This window comes from Rhipicephalus microplus, chromosome 9, assembly GCF_043290135.1.
Source record: "Rhipicephalus microplus isolate Deutch F79 chromosome 9, USDA_Rmic, whole genome shotgun sequence".
Taxonomy (NCBI): domain Eukaryota; kingdom Metazoa; phylum Arthropoda; class Arachnida; order Ixodida; family Ixodidae; genus Rhipicephalus; species Rhipicephalus microplus.
In genome coordinates, this window is record NC_134708.1 from 8755015 (window position 1) to 8779414 (window position 24400).

A 24400-nucleotide genomic window follows, 5' to 3' on the forward strand; every position below is an offset into this window, starting at 1 on the left:
CTGCAGACCGCTGTCATCAATGGGGTTTGATTCTCGATTGATATGTGGAGTTTAACGTCCCAAAACCACCATATGATTATGAGAGACGCCGTAGTGGAGGGCTCCGGAAATTTCGACCACCTGGGGTTCTTTAACGTGCACCCGAGCCTGAGCACACGGGTCTACAACATTTCCGCCTCCATCGGAAAATCAATGGGGATTGAACGAGAGACAGAGCGGACGATTGTTGTGTTACCAGTGACCAATAAATTGACAGGAGTAGTGAGTGAGTGAGTGAAAGAGTTATACAGCAAATGATCAAACAATAGGAGTGAGCGAGTAGGTGAGCATGAGTTTTCACGCTCGTAAGTTACGCCAACTGTCCAATATAAAAGTGCAGCATCAACCCATGAAATCTGAAAGCTCATTCTTCCATCCATTGCGAACTACTCATCCGACAGGAAGACACCGTCAGAAGTGCTAAATGGCCCCGCCGCAGTGGTATAGTGGCTATAAGGTACTCGGCTGCTGATTCGGTCGCGAGATGGAATCCCGGCCGCGGCGGCTACATTCCCGATGGAGGCGGAAATGTTGTAGGCCCGTGTGCTCAGATTTGAGTGCACGTTAAAGAACCCCATGTGGTGGAAATTTCCGGAGCTCTCCACTACTTAGCGATTCCCCCACCCCATATGTAGTACCATACCGGTCCTTACGGTATCTAAATAAATAAATAAATAAATAAATAAATAAATAAATAAATAAATAAATAAATAAATAAATAAATAAATAAATGTGATATGTAAAAATATAAAAGGTTCCTTAAGCAGCACGCGGTTGCCCCAGCAACGGCGTGAAAAAGAAGAAGCGCCTGGCTTGACTATATACACGCGATGAAAAAAAAATGAGGGGTTTAGATATAAAATTTACTTTGAAAACTCCAATGTCGTCAATCACCCACACAGCTTTGCTAGACGATAATATCAAGATCACAGAGTCAATTTTAAAATTCACGCTGAAGTCTCTAAGCCTGACCTCACGGATTTCAGAGCTGACTTTGAAATTTATTGAGTGAGTGAGTGAGTGAGTGAGAAAGAGACCGGAAAAGTAACAGAAAAGTATCAAGGTGTCCCCTGCAAAGATATAAATCAGTATAGAAAGAGTATTTCCCTCACTCAAAATATAAACTTACGCGGAGAAGTTCGAGTACGCAAACGAAGTTGACACTAAGTAGAGCCGACTTGGTTACTGGAATAGATTACGTTGTTCTTTAACAAAGCTGTGTTTGTGGCATACGTTGCTTTTGCCCTTCAAGCATGTTCCTGGATTAACCACGGATAACCCACATGCTGATGAGTCGACACAGGTGAAATTGTCAAGTGTTCAATGGCTTACAGCGACATCCTGCCACGTGGAAAGCTCAATCCTCGATGTCAAGCGAGCGAGCGATAAAAAAAAGAAGCGTGCACAGATGGCGAAACGAGAGAGCGCGCGTTGGGCGCCGCTGGGAAAGAGTGAGCGAGGCGCCCCCTATCCACTGCTGCGCGCATTAGTCGGGTAGAGAGTGGAGCAGAGCGCCAGGACGGGCGGCCCGGAAATACGGGTCGACGCGGCTGCCGTCCCTGTGTATGCCGGTTAATCACCGAGCCGTGGGGCTAATGATCGATCAGTCAGGGTACGCAGGCAGCCACCCCGCCTCGCCCACCACAATCACTACTATACGGCCACTGTTACGGCACGCGGAAGCAGAGCTCGCGGCGACGTGCACTCTGCCACGGCTCGAAACCTTGTCAGTGTGGTTTCTGTAGGTCACGTGAGGATTAAACTACGCGCTGCTGCTGCTGCCGTTGCTGCCGCGAAAAACTCTCGGTCGTTAATGCCAACGTCGACAGCAAAGGACGCGGGTATGCGACCAATTGACAGGCCATGAAAGAAGGAGCAAATTAAACGAATCTTTCGTAAGAGTGACGCCCCACGATCAACAACTAGGGTTTCAGCGATGTGGCCTGGTTGCCACGTCATGCTTTTCAGCAACAGTGTGTATACGTTCCATCTTTTCTCGTTGTGCTTTTTCGCGTTGAAAACACCCAGATAACCTCGGGAACCTTATACAAAAGTACAAGGATTGCTGACATACGACAAATGTGACCAGACAGCTGTCAGTGCCACGTATTCGGTGATTAACAAGCTATCAAAAGTGTAAACCGGTGTAAGCGGCATCATAGCCGAAATCAAGAAGAAGAAGAAATGGTCATTGGCAGGGCACGTAGCGCAAAGACAAGATAACCGCTGGTCATTATGGATCACAGACTAGATTCCAAGGGAAGGCAAATGCAGGAAGGGGAGACAGAAATTAGGCGGGTCGATGAGATCGGAAAGTGCGCGGGTATAAAGTGGCAGCAGCAAGCACAGGACCGAGTTGACTGGCGAAACATGGGAGAAACCTTTGTCTTGCAGTCAGCGTAGTCAGGCTGATGATTATGATTGTGAAAAGTGCAGATGCATACATAAAAACATATAAAAAACACTTATTCAACGTTTCGAGCAAGGACTACACAGCATCAAGTGTGGTCCTCGGTCGAAACGTCCAATAAATGCTTTTTTGTGTGTTTGTACGCTTTCAAGAGCGGATGCGGCGAGGCAGATTCGTCAACTGGCCCGCAGTCTCGCACTGACTGAGTGGAACACACCAAGCATACGACGTACAAGACTGCATGAGCTCGACCCTTCACTACAACTCCGGCCTCCACCCGGCCTACATCGACGTGCACCTTCGCTTCTCTATCGCCTTTGGCTGGGAGTTGCTTTCACGAAAGCCTATACCACGTTAATCGGAATTACTGACAGTGCGGTGTGCGATGTTTGCGGCACCGACGAAAATATCGAACACCTGCTGTGCCATTGTCCTCGATTTGCCTCAGATAGACAAATACTTGCCAACGCAATGCGGCGACTGGATGATCGGCCTCTTTCTGTGCAGGTGCTATTACAGCAACGTCCACATGCCTCGACAGCCCACAAGGCAGTGAAAGCCCTGCTGTGTTTCCTGAGAAAGACAGGCTTGTGTGAACGCCTCTGACAAGCGGTAGAGTTCTACACGCTGCACTAAAATTACTGTCAGTCTCTCCCCCACCCCCTTTTTTTTCTTTTCCATCTCTTCTCTCTTTCTCGTCTTTCTTGTCCCCTTCCCTAATCCCCCAGTGTAGGGTAGCCAACCGGATGTCTTTCTGGTTAACCTCCCTGCCTTCTCCCTTTTTGTTGCTTCCTTCCTTCCTTCCTTCCTGTACGTGCGCCTGCACTCATTATCCCCCCCCCCCCCCCGAACACACCTCAACACGAAGTAGATACGTTTTTTAAGTATTCTGCTAAACCCCATTTATGCCAATTCAAGGAGAGAAAGCTCTAACAATACATGACCATATGACGACGTAATTCTATCTCTCTTTTTGTGCGAACAAAAGGTGAAACTAAACAAAATACAAAAAATGCAAGGTCCTTTATAAAAAATTCCGCCATATCCACGAAGTGAATGATGATGAGTGGGCGAAGCTCCGGAGGTAAACCTGGTAAACCATGAATCCTCTGTACAGTTTGCCCACTCGATTTTATTACATCGCTCCCCCTAGCGTACGTCGCCGCACTAAATCGAACGATTGCCTTCAACCAATGACACGCGCCATATGTGACATCATTCCTACTTTATAAGATCTCGCGTCTTTCATCAACTACAAGTACCGCTTTCTAGTTTATAACATCTTGCATCTTTTCATCATCAGCTACAAGTACCACCATCTAGTAAACACTACAAGAACTAAACGAGAGGTGGCTACATACAGGAGACGGTACCGCCATCTAGTGAACACTGCAAGAACTAAACTAGAGGTGGTTACATACAGGGGACAGTACCGCCATCTAGTGAACACTGCAAGAACTAAACTAGAGGTGGCTACATACAGGCTACAGGGGACGCACAGCCCACGCCCTAAGGAGCTTCGACCCTAAAAGCACCTCTACCCCCCCCCCCCCCTTAACTGCGAGGAACAAACTCACCGATACCGGAGAGTGCAGCCCGAGACTGGAAATCAAAATGGCCACAACGACGTGTGCTCTGTCAAATTCAATCAAACTGCGCGCACTTCACTTATTGGTTCAAGATTTTTTTTGCTATAGCCTTTCCTCGTAGCTCGTCGGTGATCGAGCAGCGCGAAGTGAAAGGCGCACCGATGCGATTCGGAACAGCGCTGGCATCAATTGAATTTCACTTGGAACGTGGATCGAATTCACACACGCGCCGACTCCACTACGAATACTTGACTGCGGATGCAACAGAGGAAGCAAGAACGGACACATATATAGATAGAGGTGATATATGTTTTAGATAAATATCATATCGTATACAAACACACGCGCTGTGAGAAATATAACTAAAGATAACTTGAAACAGAGAGATATGAAAGATATTTTAGGCAGAAATAAGAGGTAAGTGGGTTGACAATCAAGAGTAGAAGATAAATACAGACAGATATGGAGATTAAATTTAGAGTGTTACATAACGAGCGGACGCATAGGATCGAACTCTAGAATTTTGCGTACCGGGCCGATCATACATATCATGAGGCATTTTACTCCATGAATTTAGATGGCCCACGAAACTCTACAGTACAGACAAAGAGGTGACAATAATTTGAAAGAAGGCACAGAAAGGCCCGTAATTTGTAAGGGCGAAACACCTTATGGTGTAGGCTTGTCCGTGTGTCCATCATGGCTGAGCCCATGCAAGGCACCCACTATACGCCCACGGTAACATTTATGAAGTAGAGAAGAAAAAAAAGGAAGGACAATCGAGCCGAATGTTCACGAGTACACAATAGCATAAGCCTATAGGCGAACCAAATCGAGCTTTTGTCAACAGTGCCGCGAAATCGCTGGTGACGTTCCTGCGGGTAAGCAGCGTGACCCATGCGTGTGTCAGTTGCTGCATGTGCTGTTATGCAATTATCAGTACTGCTATATGTGTCTGAATCATTCAACCAGCGCAGTGGAGTAGCATAACGGGTAAATAGTCAAAGCTAACATATCCAGCATCTCATTAAAACAGTGCTCTCTCTCTCTCTCTCTTTCTTGCGCTAATTTGCGAAGCAAAGGGTTTGTGTTCCGAGTATACACCACGACTGAGCCCAGGAAGCACTGCCTAATTAAAATGCGACGTGCGTCGAGAGTTCAGTCGCACCAAACGAAACCGAGGCACAAGCATTCTAAAACGGCAACAAGCGCCCGGGTAACGAAGGAACAAACGCAAGAGTACACACACGCCCGGGAAAGAAGAGGTAAAAAAAGAAAGAAAGAAAGCGAAAGAACACAAGCGTGACAGCAATGAAAGGACCAGGTAATGAGACGCGAACGCCCTGACGCAAATTTCACAGCGAGCTGAGGTCTGCAAAGGAAGAGCTGACAGCGAAAAGAAGGGACACACGCCGGAGCCGGACGACCGGAATTTGCCACCAACCCAGTGAACGAGACAGAAAACACACACACACACACACACACACACACACACACACACACACACACACACACACACACACACACACACACACACACACACACACACACACACACACACACACACACACACACACACACACACACACACACACACACACACACACACACACACACACACACACACACACAGCATGTTTGCAGGGACATGAATAGCCTAGGGCGGTGCAGTACCCTGCGTCGTCCTTCGAGATCTTTTTCGCTCGTCGGTTCCTTCGCTGGTGCGCGCTCTTGACCATGCCAGGAGGACTTCTTCGCGAGGTGTGTTTACCGAAGTCCGAATGGGGGCAGTATACGCCCGCATCTTCCGATGTGGACGTAAAGCTAGCCCTCAAGCCGAAGTCCACTCAGCACGTTGTCAAAGAGTGCTACACGTTACCGCCTCTCTCTCACTCTCTCACTGTCACTCACTCGCAAGACACCAACAGGAGTGCGCGTGTTACTAGATCGTTCGGCGAGGTAAGGCGATTGCGGCGACTACGGGGAAATGCCGTTCATTGCGTCTTGTATAGTGTGAATATATCCTGTTTCTTTTTTCTTTTCCTTCGCAAGGAGGTCCTGGGTATCACGTTTCCTGCTCGGTATCGTCAGTATCACTCTATTTTTGCTTACCCCAAAAGGCGGACTCATAAGGTACGGGAACTCGATAAGTGCGAGTTATACCACCCGAGTCGGAGCTACCTCCTGCCCATCGACGACGCGATAACATGGTACAAGACATGCTTTTAGCGAAGGAGCGTCTCGATCTTCAGTGAGCCTTTCTAACCGTGTAGATGCATCGGAACTATATTCGTCATTTACGGCTACGAATAAACAGTAGTAGTATACTGAGGGGAACAGCGCAAGAAAAAAACAAAACGGGACAGTATCATGTACCAACTGGCCCTTCAAGAAACCCTTTTGCAGTAGTAGTATACTCGCAGCAAAGATTGTTAGCGTATGTTAAGTATGCATAATGACACTGTCACATAAGACTTGACCATGCACGAACACACTATGTCATAGACAGGACGCATTCTCTGTATTCCTGCGTGACCTTGTTATTGGCGCCAAGTTTACTATCCATACCAACTGTATGAACAGTAAATGTTATGTAATGTTAAACATTACGTAAGGCAAACGGGGCGACGCCTTAATGACCGGCTTAGGGAACATTGCAACAATGCAAAGAATGGCGGCGATGGCTTGTTAACAACACATTGTAGAGAACGTGTGGGTGCGTTCCGCTTTTTCACGAGTGTTCCATTATCTGAAGGCACCCTGCCACAACGGGTAATTAATCGTATAATCGGCAACTATTCATGGGCTGGGTGACAATTGTGTAAGTACGCCGTACCTATCCCTGACAAAAAGAAAACAAAAAACTTGAATGCATTTTTGAGCATGCGTGATTGCTGGTTGTATGCATAAATGTGTGATCCGGATTGAAAAAAAAAATAATTTGTTGAAAATTAGCGCCTGTGTCTTTCCTCTCCATCTTGTCCCCTTTAAAAAAAAATCTGCATTACATCACTTCAAAAAATAACGGAGTAATAAACATAACGTCCAGCAAGCAGGACTCGGACAACAATAACAACAACAAAATGAGTCCTAGAAGTCTTTCACGAGTGAAAAGAACGAAGTAATGGCATCAGCACGGAACATTGCACCTTTTTCCATGCTCTCTCTTTATACCGTTTGCAGTTGACAAGCGACCGTGTCACAGATAGCTCCCATGATCGCTGAAGGGAAGAGTCCCACAGAGAGACGCGCAAAGTATAAACACAGCAAGAAAACTGGACTCTTAACGAAGTGCCACTGGGTATGCAGTTCGATGTAGCCGCGTGCTCAGATTCGACAGTTATGTGCAGTGCGTTCAAAGCAACGGACGTATACTTGCGGCTTGTGTTGAGAGGGCACTAAGTGTGCTCGAAATTACCAACAGTGATAGCGTTGCCTCCCCCCCCCCTTTTTTTTTTTTTGGTGCAATGATAGTTCGCCACCACCATCTCAGCTACCTGAAGGCAGGAGACGCAGGAAACGGTTCGTGAAAATTTCTTCCTATAGAACATCGTATACACCTCTTTTCAGTATTAATAGTGTAACTTTTACTGTTTCAAAAAGAATAGTGATAGAGTGTAGATGTTAGCTCAGGCTGATATCACCGGGTGAAGAGATTGTAGGTGCTTAGTCACAAGGATTCGTTAATCAGAAACTCCCAACAGTGCTTAGCGGATGACAGAGTACCAAAGGTGATCTACTGGCACGGTCGTAAGTCCAAACTATAGTCACAGAGAAACGAAGCAGGCGAATTAATTTCACGGAAAGCCGAACGTGTTGTTCGAGGTGTATGCGTTCGAAGTAGCGCCGTGTATGTGTTCTGCGTCTTCTTCTCTGTCCCGTCCCGGATGCGCTATACCTCGAACAATATGAGTAACCAACAAGCCCGCCGTGCAACCTTCGCCGAACGTATCCGCTCGAGCAAAGCTGTGCGGAACTACAGCTAAAAAAAAAAAAAAACGCTGCGTTACACGCGACAAGCGCTATTATACGCGTGTTTCCCCCACGACTGGGATCCGTTGCTCGCCAGGCGTTTAGCGCACCGCACGCAAAGACGAGAGACGCGTGCGGTACAGGATAAAGGCGGCCCCAGGAGGTATAGAGAAAATTTCGGAAGACCGTTCGGAACATCCCGCATTGTTTGCAGCCCTCGGGGTAAACGCCAGTCTCGGAAAGAGACTCCCAGTGCACACTCGCAAAGCCAACACCAAAATATAAACGACGAGGCAGATTTTTCTGTAGTTCCAAACTGCAAACAAAGGGGTCGAAACCAACACAAAGCCGCTCTTTTTTGATCTGCCTCATCCGTTCGAAGTGTAATTTAGGAGCGAGCCGCGAACAAAGCAATGGCAACAACAATACTTCCAAGCAGCGACACACACCCTTAACGACAGGAATTGTGCGACGTCATGAGGGAGCAGGGACAGCGTTAAAGGAAAACATAGGGGGTGAGGGGGACCGAACTTCCTTGTTTCTCCTCTCTCCCTAGTAAATGATTTTTGTGCGCGCCCGTGGCAGGAGCGCTGCTACTTCTATCATGCCCCGAGAGACAGCAAGGTATAGTACGATATGACTTGCCACGAAGGGCTCCCAATTAAGAAACTTAATGCGCAAGTACAAGTCAACAGTATGTGATGTTCAAGACAGAATATAATATACACTAAGCGCTGTTAGAAGTTGCCGTGAAGTCGTTTACTGCATGCGTATGTGCCATTGCTCCTTCCATCTGGGCAAATGCGGAACATTTCTCTAAGATTAAAAGTTGGGGTTTTACGTGCCGAGACCACGATAAATGTTTATGAGGATTGCCTTAGTGGAGCGCATCGAAAATTTAGACCGCCCGGTGTTCTCCAACACGCACCTAAATCCAAATACACGGGTTAGCATTTCGCCTTCGTAGAAAATGCCACAGCCGCGGCCGGCATATATGATGATACGTGGGGTTCAACGTCCCAAAACCACCATATGATTATGAGAGACGCCAGAGTGGAGGACTCAGGAAATTTCGACCACGTGGGGTTCTTTAACGTGCACCCAAATCTGAGCACACGGGCATACAGCATTCTCTTGTTATATGAGAAATACAGTGAGCATACTCATCTATATACTGACGCTTCAAATAAAGCGGATGGGTCTGCAGGGTCGGTGATCTCTCCTGCAACAGCGACAACGGTGAAGTTTCGTTTATCCCACCAGACATCATCGACAGCTGCGGAACTTGCTGCTCTACGGAGCGCAATTCAAGTCATTAAACACCAAGAAGCCAAGAAATGGAGCGTGTTCATCTGACTCTAAGGCAGCACTACAGTGTTTGATATTCGCCTTACGCCGGGGACCTCATGAACAACTAGTGCTGGAAATTAGAAAGCTGCTTCACCACCTCTTTGACGAAGGACACAGAATCACGTTTCAGTGGCTTCCAAGTCACTGCGGCATATTGGGCAACGAACATGCCGATGCAGCTGCCCGATCAGCACACGAAGATGGTGAAGAAAAATCTATACCATTTTCAAGGACTGATGCTGCAATGACCATCCGAAAAATCGCTAATGCAGAATTAAAATCCCTGTGGAACACCGAGTGCTTACGGCACACGCGACTGCGTAGACTGGACACGTCTCGTCGACTCCGGCCTCCGTCTGGACTCTCCCGACTCGAGACAACGGTGCTTTGCCGACTATGGCTTGGTGTCGCCTTCACCAAAGCTTTCGCCTTCCGAATCGGCATGGAAGACAGTGCTGCTTGCGGTCATTGCGGCAGCGATGAAACTATAGAGCACGTTCTCTGTCACTGCCCTCGTTACAGCGTGCAAAGACAGCAACTAGCTGCTGCGTTAGCTCGCCTTGACGACAGACACTTGTCTGAACAATCAGTGCTGGAAAGACGACATGATTTGTGTGCTCACAGGAAATCAGTGAAGGCCCTACTGAACTTTTTGCGTGGCAGCGGCCTATTGTATAGACTGTAGCACCCCAGCTCCCCACCCCCACCCCCCCTTTTTTTTTCTTTCGCGCGCGTCTATTTCCCTCTTCGCTTTCTTTCCAATCTTTCTTCCCCATTCCCCCTTCCCCTAGTGCAGGGTAGCAAACCGGATGCTCCATTTTCTGGTTAACCTCCCTGCCTTTCCCTCATTTTATTTTCTCTCTCTCTCTTTGAACTTCGCCCCACCATGGTGGTCTAGTGGCTAAGGTACTCGTATGCTGGCCCAGAGGTCGCGGGATCGAAGCCCGGCTGCGGCGGCTTCGATGTAGGCGGAAATGCTCTAGGCTCGTGTGCTCAGATTTGGGTGCACGTTGAAGAACACCAGGTGGTCGAAACTTCTGGAGCCTTCCATTGCGGCGTCTCGCATAATCATATGGCGGTTTTGGGACAATAAACTCCACATATCAATCTTTTGAACTTGGCCATTAACAGCACAGTTTTAAAAAACTTTTTTATGGCAAAACGTGTTGTCCTTTAAGTTTCGTGACCACGTTTAAAAGAGATGGCCGCTAGAAATGACAACTGCTTGAAAAAGACCTCAACTTTTTCCAATAACAAAAAGACAATTGCTATGTTAGCGAATGTAGTAACACCATTGAGTTGGTGCAAGTATTTAATCATTTCAGGACTTCTCCCCCGTTAAGTTGATGTGCTAACTGCACTGACTGAATGGGAGAGAAGAAGATAGAGAGAAGGGTCAATTTCATAGCATGGTCGCTCCCTGATTTAATGAATATATGATTCTGCTCTACTACATTGATCATTATAATCGCAGTGGCGGATCCGGAAGAAAGAAAGGAAGAGCAGCAAAAAAAAAAAAAGACCAGGAGGTTAACCATGCTCATGCCCGGTTTGCTACCCTACGCTGGGGAATGGGAAAGGGGAGTATAAAGATGACACAGAGAGAAAAAATAACATCACAATAAATCACTAATAACCCATTTATGACTAGATAAAGATTATGACTAGAAAATCAGTGAAGGCCTTACTGAACTTTTTGCGTGGCAGCGGCCTATTGTATAGACTGTAGCACCCCAGCTCCCCCCCCCCCTTTTTTTTTTTTTTTGCGCGCGTCTATTTCCCTTTTCGTTTAACCATATGGTGTAGTAGCGCAATTTTCACGGGGACGAAGAGGACAAGAACACACGACACTCTAGGAGTGTCGTGTGTTCTTGTCCTCTTCGTCCCCGTGAAAATTGCGCTACTACACCATATGGTTAAATGATGTCTCACCAACTAGCCCAGCTCTCAACCCTACTGAACTTCATTCCCTTTTCGCTTTCTTTCCAATCTTTCTTCCCCATTCCCCTTCCCCTAGTGCAGGGTAGCAAACCGGATGCTCCATTTTTTGGTTAACCTCCCTGCCTTTCCCTCATTTTATTCTCTCTCTCTCTCTCTTCGCCTGTATCGAAAATGCGACCGCCGTAGCCGGGATTCGATCCCGCGACCTCCGCATCAACAGCTGAGTACCACCTTAGCCTTTATAGACCACCGTGGCGGGGCAACGGCCGGCATTCGGTCCCGTGATACACCGCGACACCTTTACTACCCAGACAGACGTCTTTAGATACCGGATTTTCGTGAAAATTATATATATACATATATATATATATATATATATATATATATATATATATATATATATATATATATATATATATATATATATATATATATATATATAGGTACGCTACGTAAATAGTGTGCAGCTGGTTTGACCGAATCTCTGAGTCAATTTATGCCGACAGCGAGAAGGAAGTCGGGTCTCGGCGGGAGCGAGTTTCAGCCACGTTCTCCGAGTTTGCACAGGCGTCTCGAGTGGACCCTGCGGCGAGAATTACACGAGACAGTACGCGCGACTGAGAAACCTGTGCTCAATCAGGGCACGTTTTCACTGACAGGGCTTCTAATAGTTAATCGGCGGAACAAAACTTTCTACTCATCTGACCCCCCTTTTTTTTGTTTTGCACAAAAAAATGGTTAGACAGTTCTGTGCAGTGACGCAAGCAGCCTTTTTAAAAAGGACGTCTTCTTCACTTTTTTTACTCAAGCGACATAATACAACAAATTCAAGCACGCAACCTTTAACGATCACAAACGCAGGCTGAAAAAAGTGCGCAATACTCTGCCACCCTGACCGAAAATATATACCGTCCATCATTTCATGATCAACTGCGGAAACGTGGTATGAAATGGTATCGTGACGTCATATTTACTTACGTAGCGAGGTCTTCTTTCATGATTTCTATGTGTGTGTGCGTGCGTGCATGCGTGAGTGATCTTTTTTTTTTTTGTCTTTGAAGCATTCATGGTGGTTTTTCGTTCTGCGTAGGAATGTCTGATTCAACTCCACAGACATTTTTCAACATTCATTCATTCGTTCATTCATTCATTCATTCATTCATTCATCCGTTCATTCATTCATTCATTCGTTCATTCATTCCTCAGAGTGAAACGCGGTTTTTTTTTTTTTTGAAGTTTATTCAGACACTCATGGTCTGGGATGAAGGGGCTAAAGGCAGATGCAACTGCCTGACAAAGGCCCCCCTACCCATACATTGCTCAGGGGTGGAAAGCCGTGGTACATGCGCTAATACAGGTAACAAGAAAAGGAAAAAAACAAAACAAAAAAGAACAGGCGCACAGGCGATCAAAACACAATAGGTAGAATAGTTACCTTCGGTACACACTAATGATGCGTGACATGAAAATGTTTATACAAGCCCTGATGATGATCAATGTTACAAAACAGTATAGAACAAAATAGGAAAAAATCAAGAGACAGCGAATGCACAATATAAAAATAAGATTAGGAGCAAATGCAGAATATAAAGAGAAGATTGGGTTGTAGCGATTCGGATCAAATTATAGTATAACAGATACACAGGAATGTACGGAACACGCATACGAAACGGGGAAATCTAAACGTGCAGGTGTTCGAACTGCACGGCGGGAAACGGGGCGGAAAAGACACGGCGAGTACAGCGCGAACGATATCGGGTGGTCCCGGTTTTTAAGGAAACACCTGAGCGACCCAGAGATGAGCAAGTAGGCCAATTGCCGCCTCCACGCGCTTAGCCGTGTTGCGAGCACTGAGAAGATGATGCTTAAGAGAGAAAGGAAGAGAAAAGGGAGCCCCGTAACTGTCTGCTTCAGTGAGCGACACCTCAACAGTAGCTCACAAGGGATGGGGGTGAGGAGGGATAAAAGGGGTAGGAGTAAAGGTGTAGAAAAGAGGAAGAGACGTGAGGTGGTAAGCCAGAAGGAGCGACAACAAACTGAAGGGATAGGAAAGACAGGAAAGATGGAAACACGGTCACAGGAGTCCGAGCATGGGGCACCCCTTGCGAGAGCTCTTGTCGGCGTCGGTAGATGGCGTTGAGCAAGTCCAGTCGGTCAGAGCTGCACTGTCGTCGAAGGTCGTCGGAGTCAGGAGGTGACGTAGGGCAAGCCCAGTCGGCTAGAGCTGCGCTGACGCCGGAGATCGCGAGGGCACAACCGGTCGGCACGGAATCCAGCAAGCGAGTCCGCGAGCCCTGAGCAAGGCTACATATATACTGGGAAGGTGGCGTTGAAAGGCAGCGCAGGTACCAAGGCGGGGAGAGAGAAATTTGAGTGCCTCGATGCGCTAGTTCGCCTCCGCTCCACCGAGGCGCTCTAGAAGAAACCAGAACGCTACGCTTGATGGAGGGCATAGAGTTTCCTAAAATTAACCAGAGGGCACTCTGGCGCTGCGATCGTTCAGCGACCATGGGAGTGATGGTATAGTACACACATTTGCCTAGTCTTCGTACTTGCGGACGGCGAATCGTACTTGCGACTTCGTTTACTGCAGTGTTTCGGTTTTGTTTTGAAACAAAGAGTGAACTCTTTTGAACCTCGTGTCCCAATTTGGAAAGGTAAGTCGAAAAAAAATAGGCTGATGGAGCGCAATCGCTGAACATTTGCTGATTTTTGTTTCGTGAGAAAACAGCTCCAAGCCACACGAACACACACGGAGCCAAAAGTAGCCCAGAAGTACGAAGTTTAGACAAATGTGTGTACTACCCATCATAACCATGCTCACTGAAGCGCCATGCGTTGCAGCTCCCATAGACGCTAGCGCCAGAGTCCCTCTAGTGTATGTTAGGAAACTATGATGGAGGGTACCTGCATTAACGGGTACGCATTCGCGGCGCGCCATACCTAATCCGCTGCATCCTCGTGTTTACGCAACTGCACATGCGCGAATGCCGAGAGCGTCAGCGGGTGTTGACAGGCAAATTTATCCAAGAGTCAGAGCCCCCATTGCCAGGCGTTCTTCCATCTTTAGAGAACTCCAGTTGAATGGTGCAATGCTTACATTTCTTCTGCACAATTCAATGCGAACATGCTGTAATCTCGATGTCACAGACATTGATCTAGCTGCCGCACGGCGAAACTGGTACATAGGTGCAACTATTCGGCACTCTCTCATTTTAAGTATATAGGTTAAAGGGTTAACTATTGCGTAACGGGTTTTATGACCTTGATTGCAGTGCGTGTTATGGCATGTGTGGAGTCGACGATAAAAGTTCGGAGACCACCATAGGCCTGGCAAAAGCTGGAATTTCCTAACGATTCGCGACTGCATTCGATCTACAATTGTATTCAGAGTGAATGTTGCTAGCGCGTTTTGTAACAGGCTGGAAATCTATACTACAAGGTTGGCTGTCGAAGCAGCGGAAATATTCAGCTTTCTCCTCGGGTCTCATGGTCTATGAAGTTATGACGCTCTGTAGCTCCGATGAAAGCGTCATACACGACTTCTCCCTAAGTCCTGTAGAGTGGTTCATTGATGTGGGAATCTATGAATGGAGAACATTCGTTACCATCGATATAGTAGGGTTCCTTATGGCATTGTCTGCCTGTAATGTAGCAAAATCAGTCAGCATCGGATGACGCCATCTCAATTCACAGATGACGTCACGCTATTTTAAGTGATTTTGTGAAGCACGTTGTTTAATGTACACTTCTGTCTTAGAGCGAAGTTGACCTTACATAACCGTGTTTCAGAAGAAAAAAATAAAAATGGAAACACTGAGATAGCGCGAAAGAGATCACGGTACGACGTCAATGCGTCAATTTGAAAAAAAGAAAAAAACCTCAGGTGTTGAAATTTCATACAAGCTGCTAGTGTGAGCAGATAACATAAACTAACATGCGAAATACATGCAACGCTTAATGAATAAATCACTAAATACTGTAATTCTAAAACTGCATCATTTGCGTATAGAATATCACGTTACTTTCTGGATACATTGAATATACAAAAGCACAATTGAAACAACGTTCTTCAATGAAGTCGGCTAGTTCGTTTAAAAAGTAGTTTGACTAAAGCTGTTTATTTTATTTTATTTATTGTATTTTTTCACCGTGAGAGAGTAGCAGCATTTAATAATACGCGGTATTAATAATACTGCTCGCGTTCATTTTGACTATGCCACCCAATAAGAAATGTATTTTGCGCTTGACAATTACACTCCACTCTAGGTAAGTATATTAAGAAAAACTTTAAAAAATACCAACACAAAAGTACATAATCTACAGTTGTAGGTTCTGCATCGTAAAAAGCAAACCACCCCCCCCCCCTCCCCCCTCCAAAAAATATTATATTCGGTATTTTTAGTTGGCGATTTGAGATGCGACTACATCCAGCTCTCTCATATAAAATTCAAATCTCGAAAATGAAAAACGCGACAACTATGAAAGGTCAATTTACAGCGTTAGAGACTTTTAGAGGCACCCGCCAAGTACTAATTATGCTGCAGAGCCGAGCTCTTTTTCAGCGTGATTTTCATTGCGTTTTTTTTTTTAATATTGTCCCTTTCGTTATTTGTTTTCTTTATTACGTGGTAACTGTCTGTAGCTGCCACACCACCGCAAGCAGCTGTGTGATGGAATTGGCCAAGCCCCGCGAATAGCACACGCGCTGGTACGGATTCCACCGCATCAATTAGTGAAATTTCTTTCTCGAAAACCAGGCGGGGTCACGACAAAAATGAAAACAATTAATATTAATTTTAAAAAATGAATAAGGTTAGGGCGTCGGCAAAGATGGGCTCGCGAAATGAGCCGCCGAGTCAGCGGACTGCAGGAGCACGTGGTGAACTTATAACAACCATTTTTATCTTGAAAGTAAGGATTTTTTATTTTTCTGTTATCTCTGACAAAGACGTTGATTATGCAGAGACGACGAAAATCGTTTTTGATGGCGAAAACAGTCGACATTTAAAATGTTCTTTTTTCTTTCTTTTTTTTCATTTTGAAGAAGTGATGCGTAATAAAGAGAGGTTGAACCCAACATGAAAAACTTAGGTTATTGAATTTACTCATAATGGCCTGATCAAATTTATCAGATTTTGCCTATACATAGAAGCGGAAGAGACGGTCGATAAAGTTGCAGCGGCAGATTGTACTTGACGACTGACTGAGGTTCAGGCTCTACTCAAAGTCGCCGAAGTTCGCTAAGAAATGCTTCGCATTTAATACTCGACTTCGAAGAGTGTAGACACTTTTGAAAAAAAGAAAACATGAATACTCAGGAAGCGTGCTTCCTTATAGGTGGATACGGAACCACCAATCACTTTAAACGTAAATAACTAAATTGAAGCAACGGAGTTATGGAGCTCGTTCCACAGAAATTCCACTGACGGTGTCGGCATCGTTGGTTACGGTCGAAAAAATCAGCGTTGTCCGTGACCGAATCAGTGACAAAGATGCAAGTAAGATAATGAAAATCAGCTGTTCAAAAGAATCCAGCCCGGGCGTTCTTCGTGGCACGCAGGTAGTCTATAGTGTAGAGTTGCGTCACTTCTTGAAACTGCTTCGGAAAAAAACACCACACGATTCTCATGCTTAGAAAACAGCGCGAAAAAAGACACAGATTGATTTGTGGGGTTTAACGTCCCAAAACAACCATATGAAATTGATTGATTGATTGATTGATTGATGTGGAGTTTAACGTCCCAAAACCACCATATGATTATGAGAGACGCCGTAGTGGAGGGCTCCGGAAATTTCGACCGTGCACCTGGGATTCTTTAACGTGCACCCAAATCTGAGCACACGGGCCTACAACATTTCCGCCTCCATCGGAAATGCAGCCGCCGCAGCCGGGATTCGAACCCGCGCCCTGCGGGTCAGCAGCCGTGTACCTTAGCCACTAGACCACCGCGGCGGGGCAACCATTTGAAAAAGACACAGGGAACACAGAAAGGGAACGCACACAGCGCTTTTTTGTCTGTCCCGTGTCTTTTCGCGTTGTTTGCTAAGCATGTACAACTACCAAGCCCAGATCGTCCCGCCATATACGATTGCCCTGTATACTGGGAAGAGTCTCCTTAACACATGTATATACTATTGCGTGGCAGAAGCGCAGAGTCACGCCATGAGGCGTCGGAGCATGCGAATGACGCAACGAGCGGGTGTTTAGGAGGCCCTCCCATTACAAAGGGCTCGGGAATAATCATCATTAGGAGCACTATCATCCTCAAAGTGAGCAGCTGTGCAGGTTCACGTGAGCAAAGTGAGCAGCTGTGCCCGTCGGACGCGTACGTAGTGCACGGGGGGCCCTTCGCTGATTCGTAAAAGGATGAATTATGTCTTACTGGGCACCTGTGTACAACTGCACTTGCTGTAGGCATTCTGTGGTATATAGTTTGAAACGACCACTTCACACGCGCACAGACGTGGGTTTCCTCGCGGAATTGTTCAAGCATTCACCGAAAGCTGAAACGAGGCTGCACAAATTGAGAAGGCGGTGCGAACATTACGCTATGACGTTCTACACTCTTTATGGCGAAGACTCTCGAACCCAACTTTTAAACCGATAATGAACTTAACATTACGCGTTCATTAATTTCACGGCAATACCTTTGACAGGCAGGAAAGTGAAGTGTTGGGCTAGTTGGTTTTGCACGATTAAAATACTGCGCCACAGTTACTCGGCATCAGAAGTTAGACAGGAGGCACGCTACGTAGTGGACACGACAAGCGATATCGTGTCCACTTCGTAACGCGAGTCGTCTCCAACTTGCGGTATTTTAATCCAGCTTAACAGGGCAAGTGGCTTGTCCTCGTTAAAAAAAAAAGAAAAAAAAACGCCACTATGGAAGCTTGCGACGAAAAAAACCCTTAAACAAAATTTGTAAACAGGGTTTGTGTGCTCGAGCAGACGTTTCGACAGGTGGACTTGTCTAGGATGGATCGAATCAGTTCCAACCTTGAGGAACCCAATTTCATTAGTCGAAACGTCACCTCGAGAACACACTAAGAGATTTAGAGATTTTTTTTCACTGTCCTCGTTAAAGCGGAATGGTTCATTCGACGAAGTCGAGTCCTGTTGACGAAACACGGGCCCCAGCAACATTCCTTGTGCAGCAGCGAGTTCTCATCACTCCTAAATAACGCTAAAAAACTTGTACTGCGACATCAAGACGAATCGCAACGTCGTTCTGAGTGCGCATTCGACGCGGGGATCATGCGGCGAGCCACTCACCGGACTTGCCGCGGTTCTTGAAAGTGTTGATGCGGGCCACACGGCGTCTCTGGGCGTAGGGCGAGGAGGAAAAAGTGGTCTCCTTGACCTCCCCTTCCACGGCGTGGTTGGCGGTTGCCATAGCGACGAGTCGAGGCGATACCTTCCCGTTAACTGTGCACACCGAAAGCGAAGTACCGCGTCGTCCGTTACGGAGCTGTCACCGCTGCAGATGCCGAAAACTCACCAGAGTGTATGTGCGACTGCGAAGTTAGACATAACAGTCGTGTGCAAGTTGCCAGTTAATACAACAATGAAATGCGGACGAAATCGCAACCCGAGACGGAAGACTTGATGGTAACAGAACTGAAGCGGGCGCACAAGAGATTGCAAGAAAGTGTTCTCACAAGAGATTGAAAGAAGTGGAGCCTTGCTAGGTTGTTTGCGAATTGATGCAAGACCGTTGGAAAAGTGACGAAGTCAATGAGGAGGATGCAAAACCTTAAAAGAACTGAACATATATTTAAGGTGCACGCAAAGGTACATAGGGCCAGTTGACAACACCACTGTATTTGGAGAAGTAAAAAAAAAAAAAAACTTGAAGAGGGTGCTAACACTTCGAACAATCTACCGATACGCTAAAAAAAGCATTTATAACTGAACGAAATGTACTTAGGGTGAACGCACAAGTGAGCCAGCCGGCAACATTGCAGTACGTACCTCTACTGCGCGGGCTTTTCAGATTCAGTCACTGAAACCGATGAACGAAACGAAACGGACCATCAACACTTAAAAAAGCGGCTAGGGGAACCCGAAGAAAAAAAAAAAACGAAGCAAAACAGAAGGGACGCTCAACGCAGAAAAAGCGCGACGCGACCTTCGAAAAGAAGAACGCTTCTTCGCAACGCTTACGTCGGCGTCGGCTGCGCGCTCCTACGCGACGCGAAGCACGGCCGCTAAGTTATACAGTCGCGGCCGCAGGCAGACGCTAAGTGCGCCAAGCGCACGTTTTGGCCGCCGCTTCTTCTCGAAATAGATGTTCCCAGTTCGGACTACGGGCCGGAGCCCCGCGAGGGAGGCACCGATGCGACGCTTAAACGCTTAGGCGAGTCTCGGGCGAGCGCTAGAACGAAAATGCCACGACGCTGGCTCGGACCGCGGGTTCTGGCCACGGTGGTTGAGGCGCAACTCGGCCGGTAATGACTCAACGCGCTAGCGGCTAACTGCGCAACGTTCCAACGGAAAGACACGGCAACGGACACCTTTACGGTAATTGACCCATCGGAAAATGGCAGCGAGGGGATTGGAGAGTGCTTGTAGATTGCCGCTTTAGGAACACTTTCCCAGAAGGAAAGGTTGTCGATGGCGTCCGAGTGCGGTGTAACTAAGATTTCCACAGGCGCGGTGAGAGCGAGAGAGTTAATATTTAATCGTTGGGCCTTCTCGCCCCAAAACCACGACATGAGACGCCGTAGACGAAGGCACCGGAAATTTAGGAAATTTCCACCACCTGGGGTACTTTAACGTGCACCTGAATCCAAGTACACACGGGCATCGAACGTTTTCGCCTCCATCGAAAATGCAGCCGCCGTGGCTTGGATTCTATCCCGCGACCTACGGAAGAGCAGTCGAGCACTATACCCCTAGAGGACCACCACGGCACGTCGAGAGAAAGAAAAGTGGAGAGGTGCATTACTAGTAGCCGGTTCGCTACCCTGCGCAGGGGTGGGGAAATACCAGAAATAGGACGGGTAGATAGATACTGAACAAAACACCAATGCTCTCAAGGAGAGGCCTATAGGGCGCAGCGTGCACATGCTCTGAAGACCGTGTTGTTCTTGCCTTCGCAAGTCCTATACACTCTCAGTCTGCGAGGAAGTAAGGAATACAGATGACGGCCACATAGCTGACCTATTTCAGGGGATGTGCAAAGAAGGTATCTGCGAGCCTTATAGAACGTTTTCACGGCATAATAAAACCAGATATGCGAGCTCTGTTTGAAACTACAGCGTCGACTGAAACACCAGGTGTTAGATGTAGCAACCGAGTGGCGCTCTCAAACGGAGACTTTCAGAAGACACATAAAACATAACAAAACGGTGATTGATGCTTTTTTTTTTTACTAGGCAGGCTACGCAATGGCGTGTGCGAAATCGCTTAAAGACTAAAGCAACGCTGAGAGGGCGTGAAGACAGCAGCCGCTGCCCATCGAGAGTTTGAACGAGTACCGTGAAAATGGCACTGCTCCAATAAACCTTTTGCGTAAGTGGTGCTGATAATGCTGACAATTAAAAACAGAAGAACTGCCAAACCATAGAACGAAGATTTGCGAAGGCAAAACGTGCAAGGCCTAGAGAAGCCAACGAGATCACACTCATCGTGGACAATATACTGGAGGCACAGTCTAGCGGAACCGCCTGCACAACCACTGGTCACCTCTAATTGTAGTCTTCTGCTACGTACCTCGATACAATGCGTATACCCACGTAGACGCGAGCACTACAGGCCGCTATCGTACGTCCCTGTCCTGGCTTGAAGACTTCCAGCCGTCGACTTCGGATGGGTCGCCGTGCGAACGCAGGGCGTCAGTGCTCCACGCGGGACGTCGAGGTATAGAGCGCGTGGCTTGTGCAGCCCGTCTCGTAGCAGCACTGTCCTATTGTTCTTCGGCGGCCCGCCTCGCTGCCGCAGGAAGTCCCCGTGTCGGATTGCCACCGCGAACGCGCCAGGCAAATCCGTCTGCTTGCGGACAACTGACACCGATCTATAGCTGCTGCTATAGCGACATCCCACGATCCCACGCCACGCAGCGCAAGACGCACCTGCCTGGAAGCATGAGAGCGGATGGATGCTCTCGGGTATCATTGCGATCTCACGACCGCAATGACACCCGAGAGCATCCGTTGCCGCTCCCAGGCAGGTGCATATTGCAGGTACGCATCGAAGGAACAAAAAAACAAAAAGCCCCGAGGCACTGGCGCCGACAAAAGTGAAAAGTGAGAACCTCGCAGCATTGTCTTGGACCTTTTGGTATTCTTCGTCACGTGATTCGGTATTCGGGTTACGGATTCATTGTTGGATGAGATCACTTATGCACACACCAAGGAAGTCGATCCAGAGGCATGTCGTGGCGTCGGCTGCTCGTTTTTTTTGTTTTTTTTTTCGTTTCGTCAGATTGGCTTGCGTAATTGGAGCGTGAAATCAACAGAACAAGTCAGTATTGTACGTGATAACCCAAACGCGTCTGTTCTTTGGTTGGCACTCATACGCGCATTGTACAGTGTGACCCGAAGTAGAGTGTGACCAACACTAAAGCGCGCATTGTAGCCCCCCACGCGAGTCCTCATCGGTCGACGCACGCAAACGTTATGCTCAGTGAGGTTAACGAATGCGATGGCTGCTTGAGGCTTATTCTGGTGACATACGAGAGGGCACATGGCTGCTCGGAAGAATGTTTTTTTTTTTATATTAGGATGGTTCTTCAGAGTCCCACCCTGAAGTGACTGGTCAGTTGAGAGTATACCGCGCTGCGTCGTCTTTCTCGTGTCTTTGTGTTGCTCTATAGAAGTTACTATGGAAAGGGACCACCTATGTAGACTGTCAACACATTAAGAAAATATGCGATTCCCAATGTGTATGTATGCGCACACGTTCACTTTGCATGTAATTTCTGTACAGCTATTTTCCAACAAAAACTGGAAAGTTAAAGACGACGCTTCCCATCTTTTCGTCATCAAATTATTATTATTATTATTACTATTATTATTATTATTATTATTATTATTATTATTATTATTATTATTATTATTATTATTATTATTATTATTATTATTATTATTATTATTATTATTATTATTATATTTCCTACGCGTATGGAGTCTGATGCCACCAGCTGCTTGCACATGTCTAATCAACGCAGACAACAAGAAATAATTAGAGTGTACGCAGAAGATCTGTTGTATACTTAAGATTGAATGTTCATTGAGAACTAATGTTTTTTTTCTTTTTTTGTCATTTAAGCGACTGGTCGACACTCGCTATTCCTCCCCTCGAGTCAATAAGGAAGAATTATCGCAAAACTTTTTCCCAGTGTTTCTTGTTTTACTTGGTTTCTTTAAACTGTGTAAGCATCACTTATATATGCATGCGAGCGACACATTGAGCCCGGCGCGGCGTTCCTCCGTTGAATCGACGAGAAGGATGCGTCAATGGCGTCGAACACAACGATCGACATCGACGACAGCATTCACAGTAATACGCCTGTGAATCATCGCATCAGACACTATGGCGTGCGTCAGGTTTAGTTACAGCGCAAATCGAGAGAAGCTGTCGACTGTATACAAAACAAAATCATACGCATATAAACGCGCCGGTTTGTTTACGTTAGCAACGCATGCCAAAATCGACGTCCCCTCGCTGCATTTAAAATGTAAGCAATCGGCACGAACCACCACTTAGTCATCGATGACAACAGCTTCGCGAATCAAGAATAATATTAATTAAAAAACGGTGTCATAACTTCTTGTAGGTGCACGAAACAGCATAAGTGAACAACGTTGCGCCAGTTGATGTTGCACAACGGAAGCTAAAAACAGCGCTAGAGTAATATATATATATATATATATATATATATATATATATATATATATATATATATATATATATATGTATATATATATATATATGTATATATGTATATATATATATATATATATATATATATATATATATATATATATATATATATATATATATATATATATCGAACAGCAAATACTGCTAGCACGGGCACTGCACCTCACGCTGCCGGGACGATGGGTGATGAGTACACGTGCTAGCAGGCTTTGCATTTCCATGTATTGCCTTGCTGCAATAAAATTGTTAGCGCATTCTCTGTCCTCGTCATCTAAACGCTGTATTGCTCTTTGGTTGCACAAAAATATTGTCACCGATGTCAAAAGACGTAGCTGCAGGTGGTGTCCTTTCAATATGTGTGTGCTTTATGATAAAGTTTTATTCAATACAGCGCTGTCATGTCGATTACTTCCTGCCGAATACCCTCGTTTCTTACTCTGTCCATTCAAGATGCATAACTAGCTCCAACACGGCCAAACAGATTCTTGTACGGTCTAAAATTTATAAGGAAGGCGGGCCACGAGTTTTAATAGGTCGCGCCAGGCGCTGTCTACGTGTGTACTACATGGTCCAGGTTATATACGCAAACACACTCACAGGATGAGCAGGTGGAGACGGCGCTGGAGCGGCGGCTGTCCAGGTACCGACCCACGGGGAGCGACATTCGCCGCCTGGAACGGTCCTTGTACGCCGGGAACTCCAGCATGGCCTGGCGGCACGTCACGGTTCACACACACACAAACTCAGTCACGTGGTCGCGGAAACCGCGTCTCTCTTATATGTCATTCATCTATCACCATTGGATACGAATCTGATGGCAGCAGTAGGGGCAGCAACGGCGGCGGCAGCAGCAGCGGCGACTACGTCATGTGACGTCACGATTTGTGTGCTCGCGTTATGCAAACCGATGATCTGACGTCACGTCGCATTATGCGAACCGATCAACGCGAAAAATTGATACAGAATGCAAAGCGCGTTTTAAAGTTAAGAATACAGAAGTTCCGCTGAGTAAAAAAGAAAAAAAAAACGTAGTTGTCGGGTATGCAAGACCTGCGCGGTATTGTGTGGAAACGACTTGGGTGAACTCCAGCTTAGTGCATAGACACTTGGATATGAACATTAAATCAACACAATACACGGCGAAATGCACACAGCGTTGGTGGAAGTTTGCAGTTTCAAACATGTGAGTTGCAGTAGTAGAGGCAGCAA

At 46.5% G+C, this 24400-nt stretch overlaps 1 protein-coding gene across 7 annotated transcripts in view; it reads right to left on the reverse strand.

Moving 5' to 3' along the window:
- Positions 1-24400, reverse strand: part of LOC119163436 (adenosylhomocysteinase-like 1) — a 281699-nt gene that overhangs the window by 31620 nt on the left and 225679 nt on the right. For 2 of the 7 annotated variants that reach the window (XM_075873073.1, XM_075873071.1), the window contains one exon: positions 23789-23900. The exons of 4 other annotated variants lie outside the window; for them this stretch is intronic. In XM_075873073.1, the coding sequence (XP_075729188.1) occupies positions 23789-23900 (112 nt within the window). Of the gene's footprint in view, positions 1-18577; positions 18714-23788; positions 23901-24400 lie in introns of those variants that run through there. One more of the 7 variants, XM_075873074.1, reaches the window with a different exon arrangement.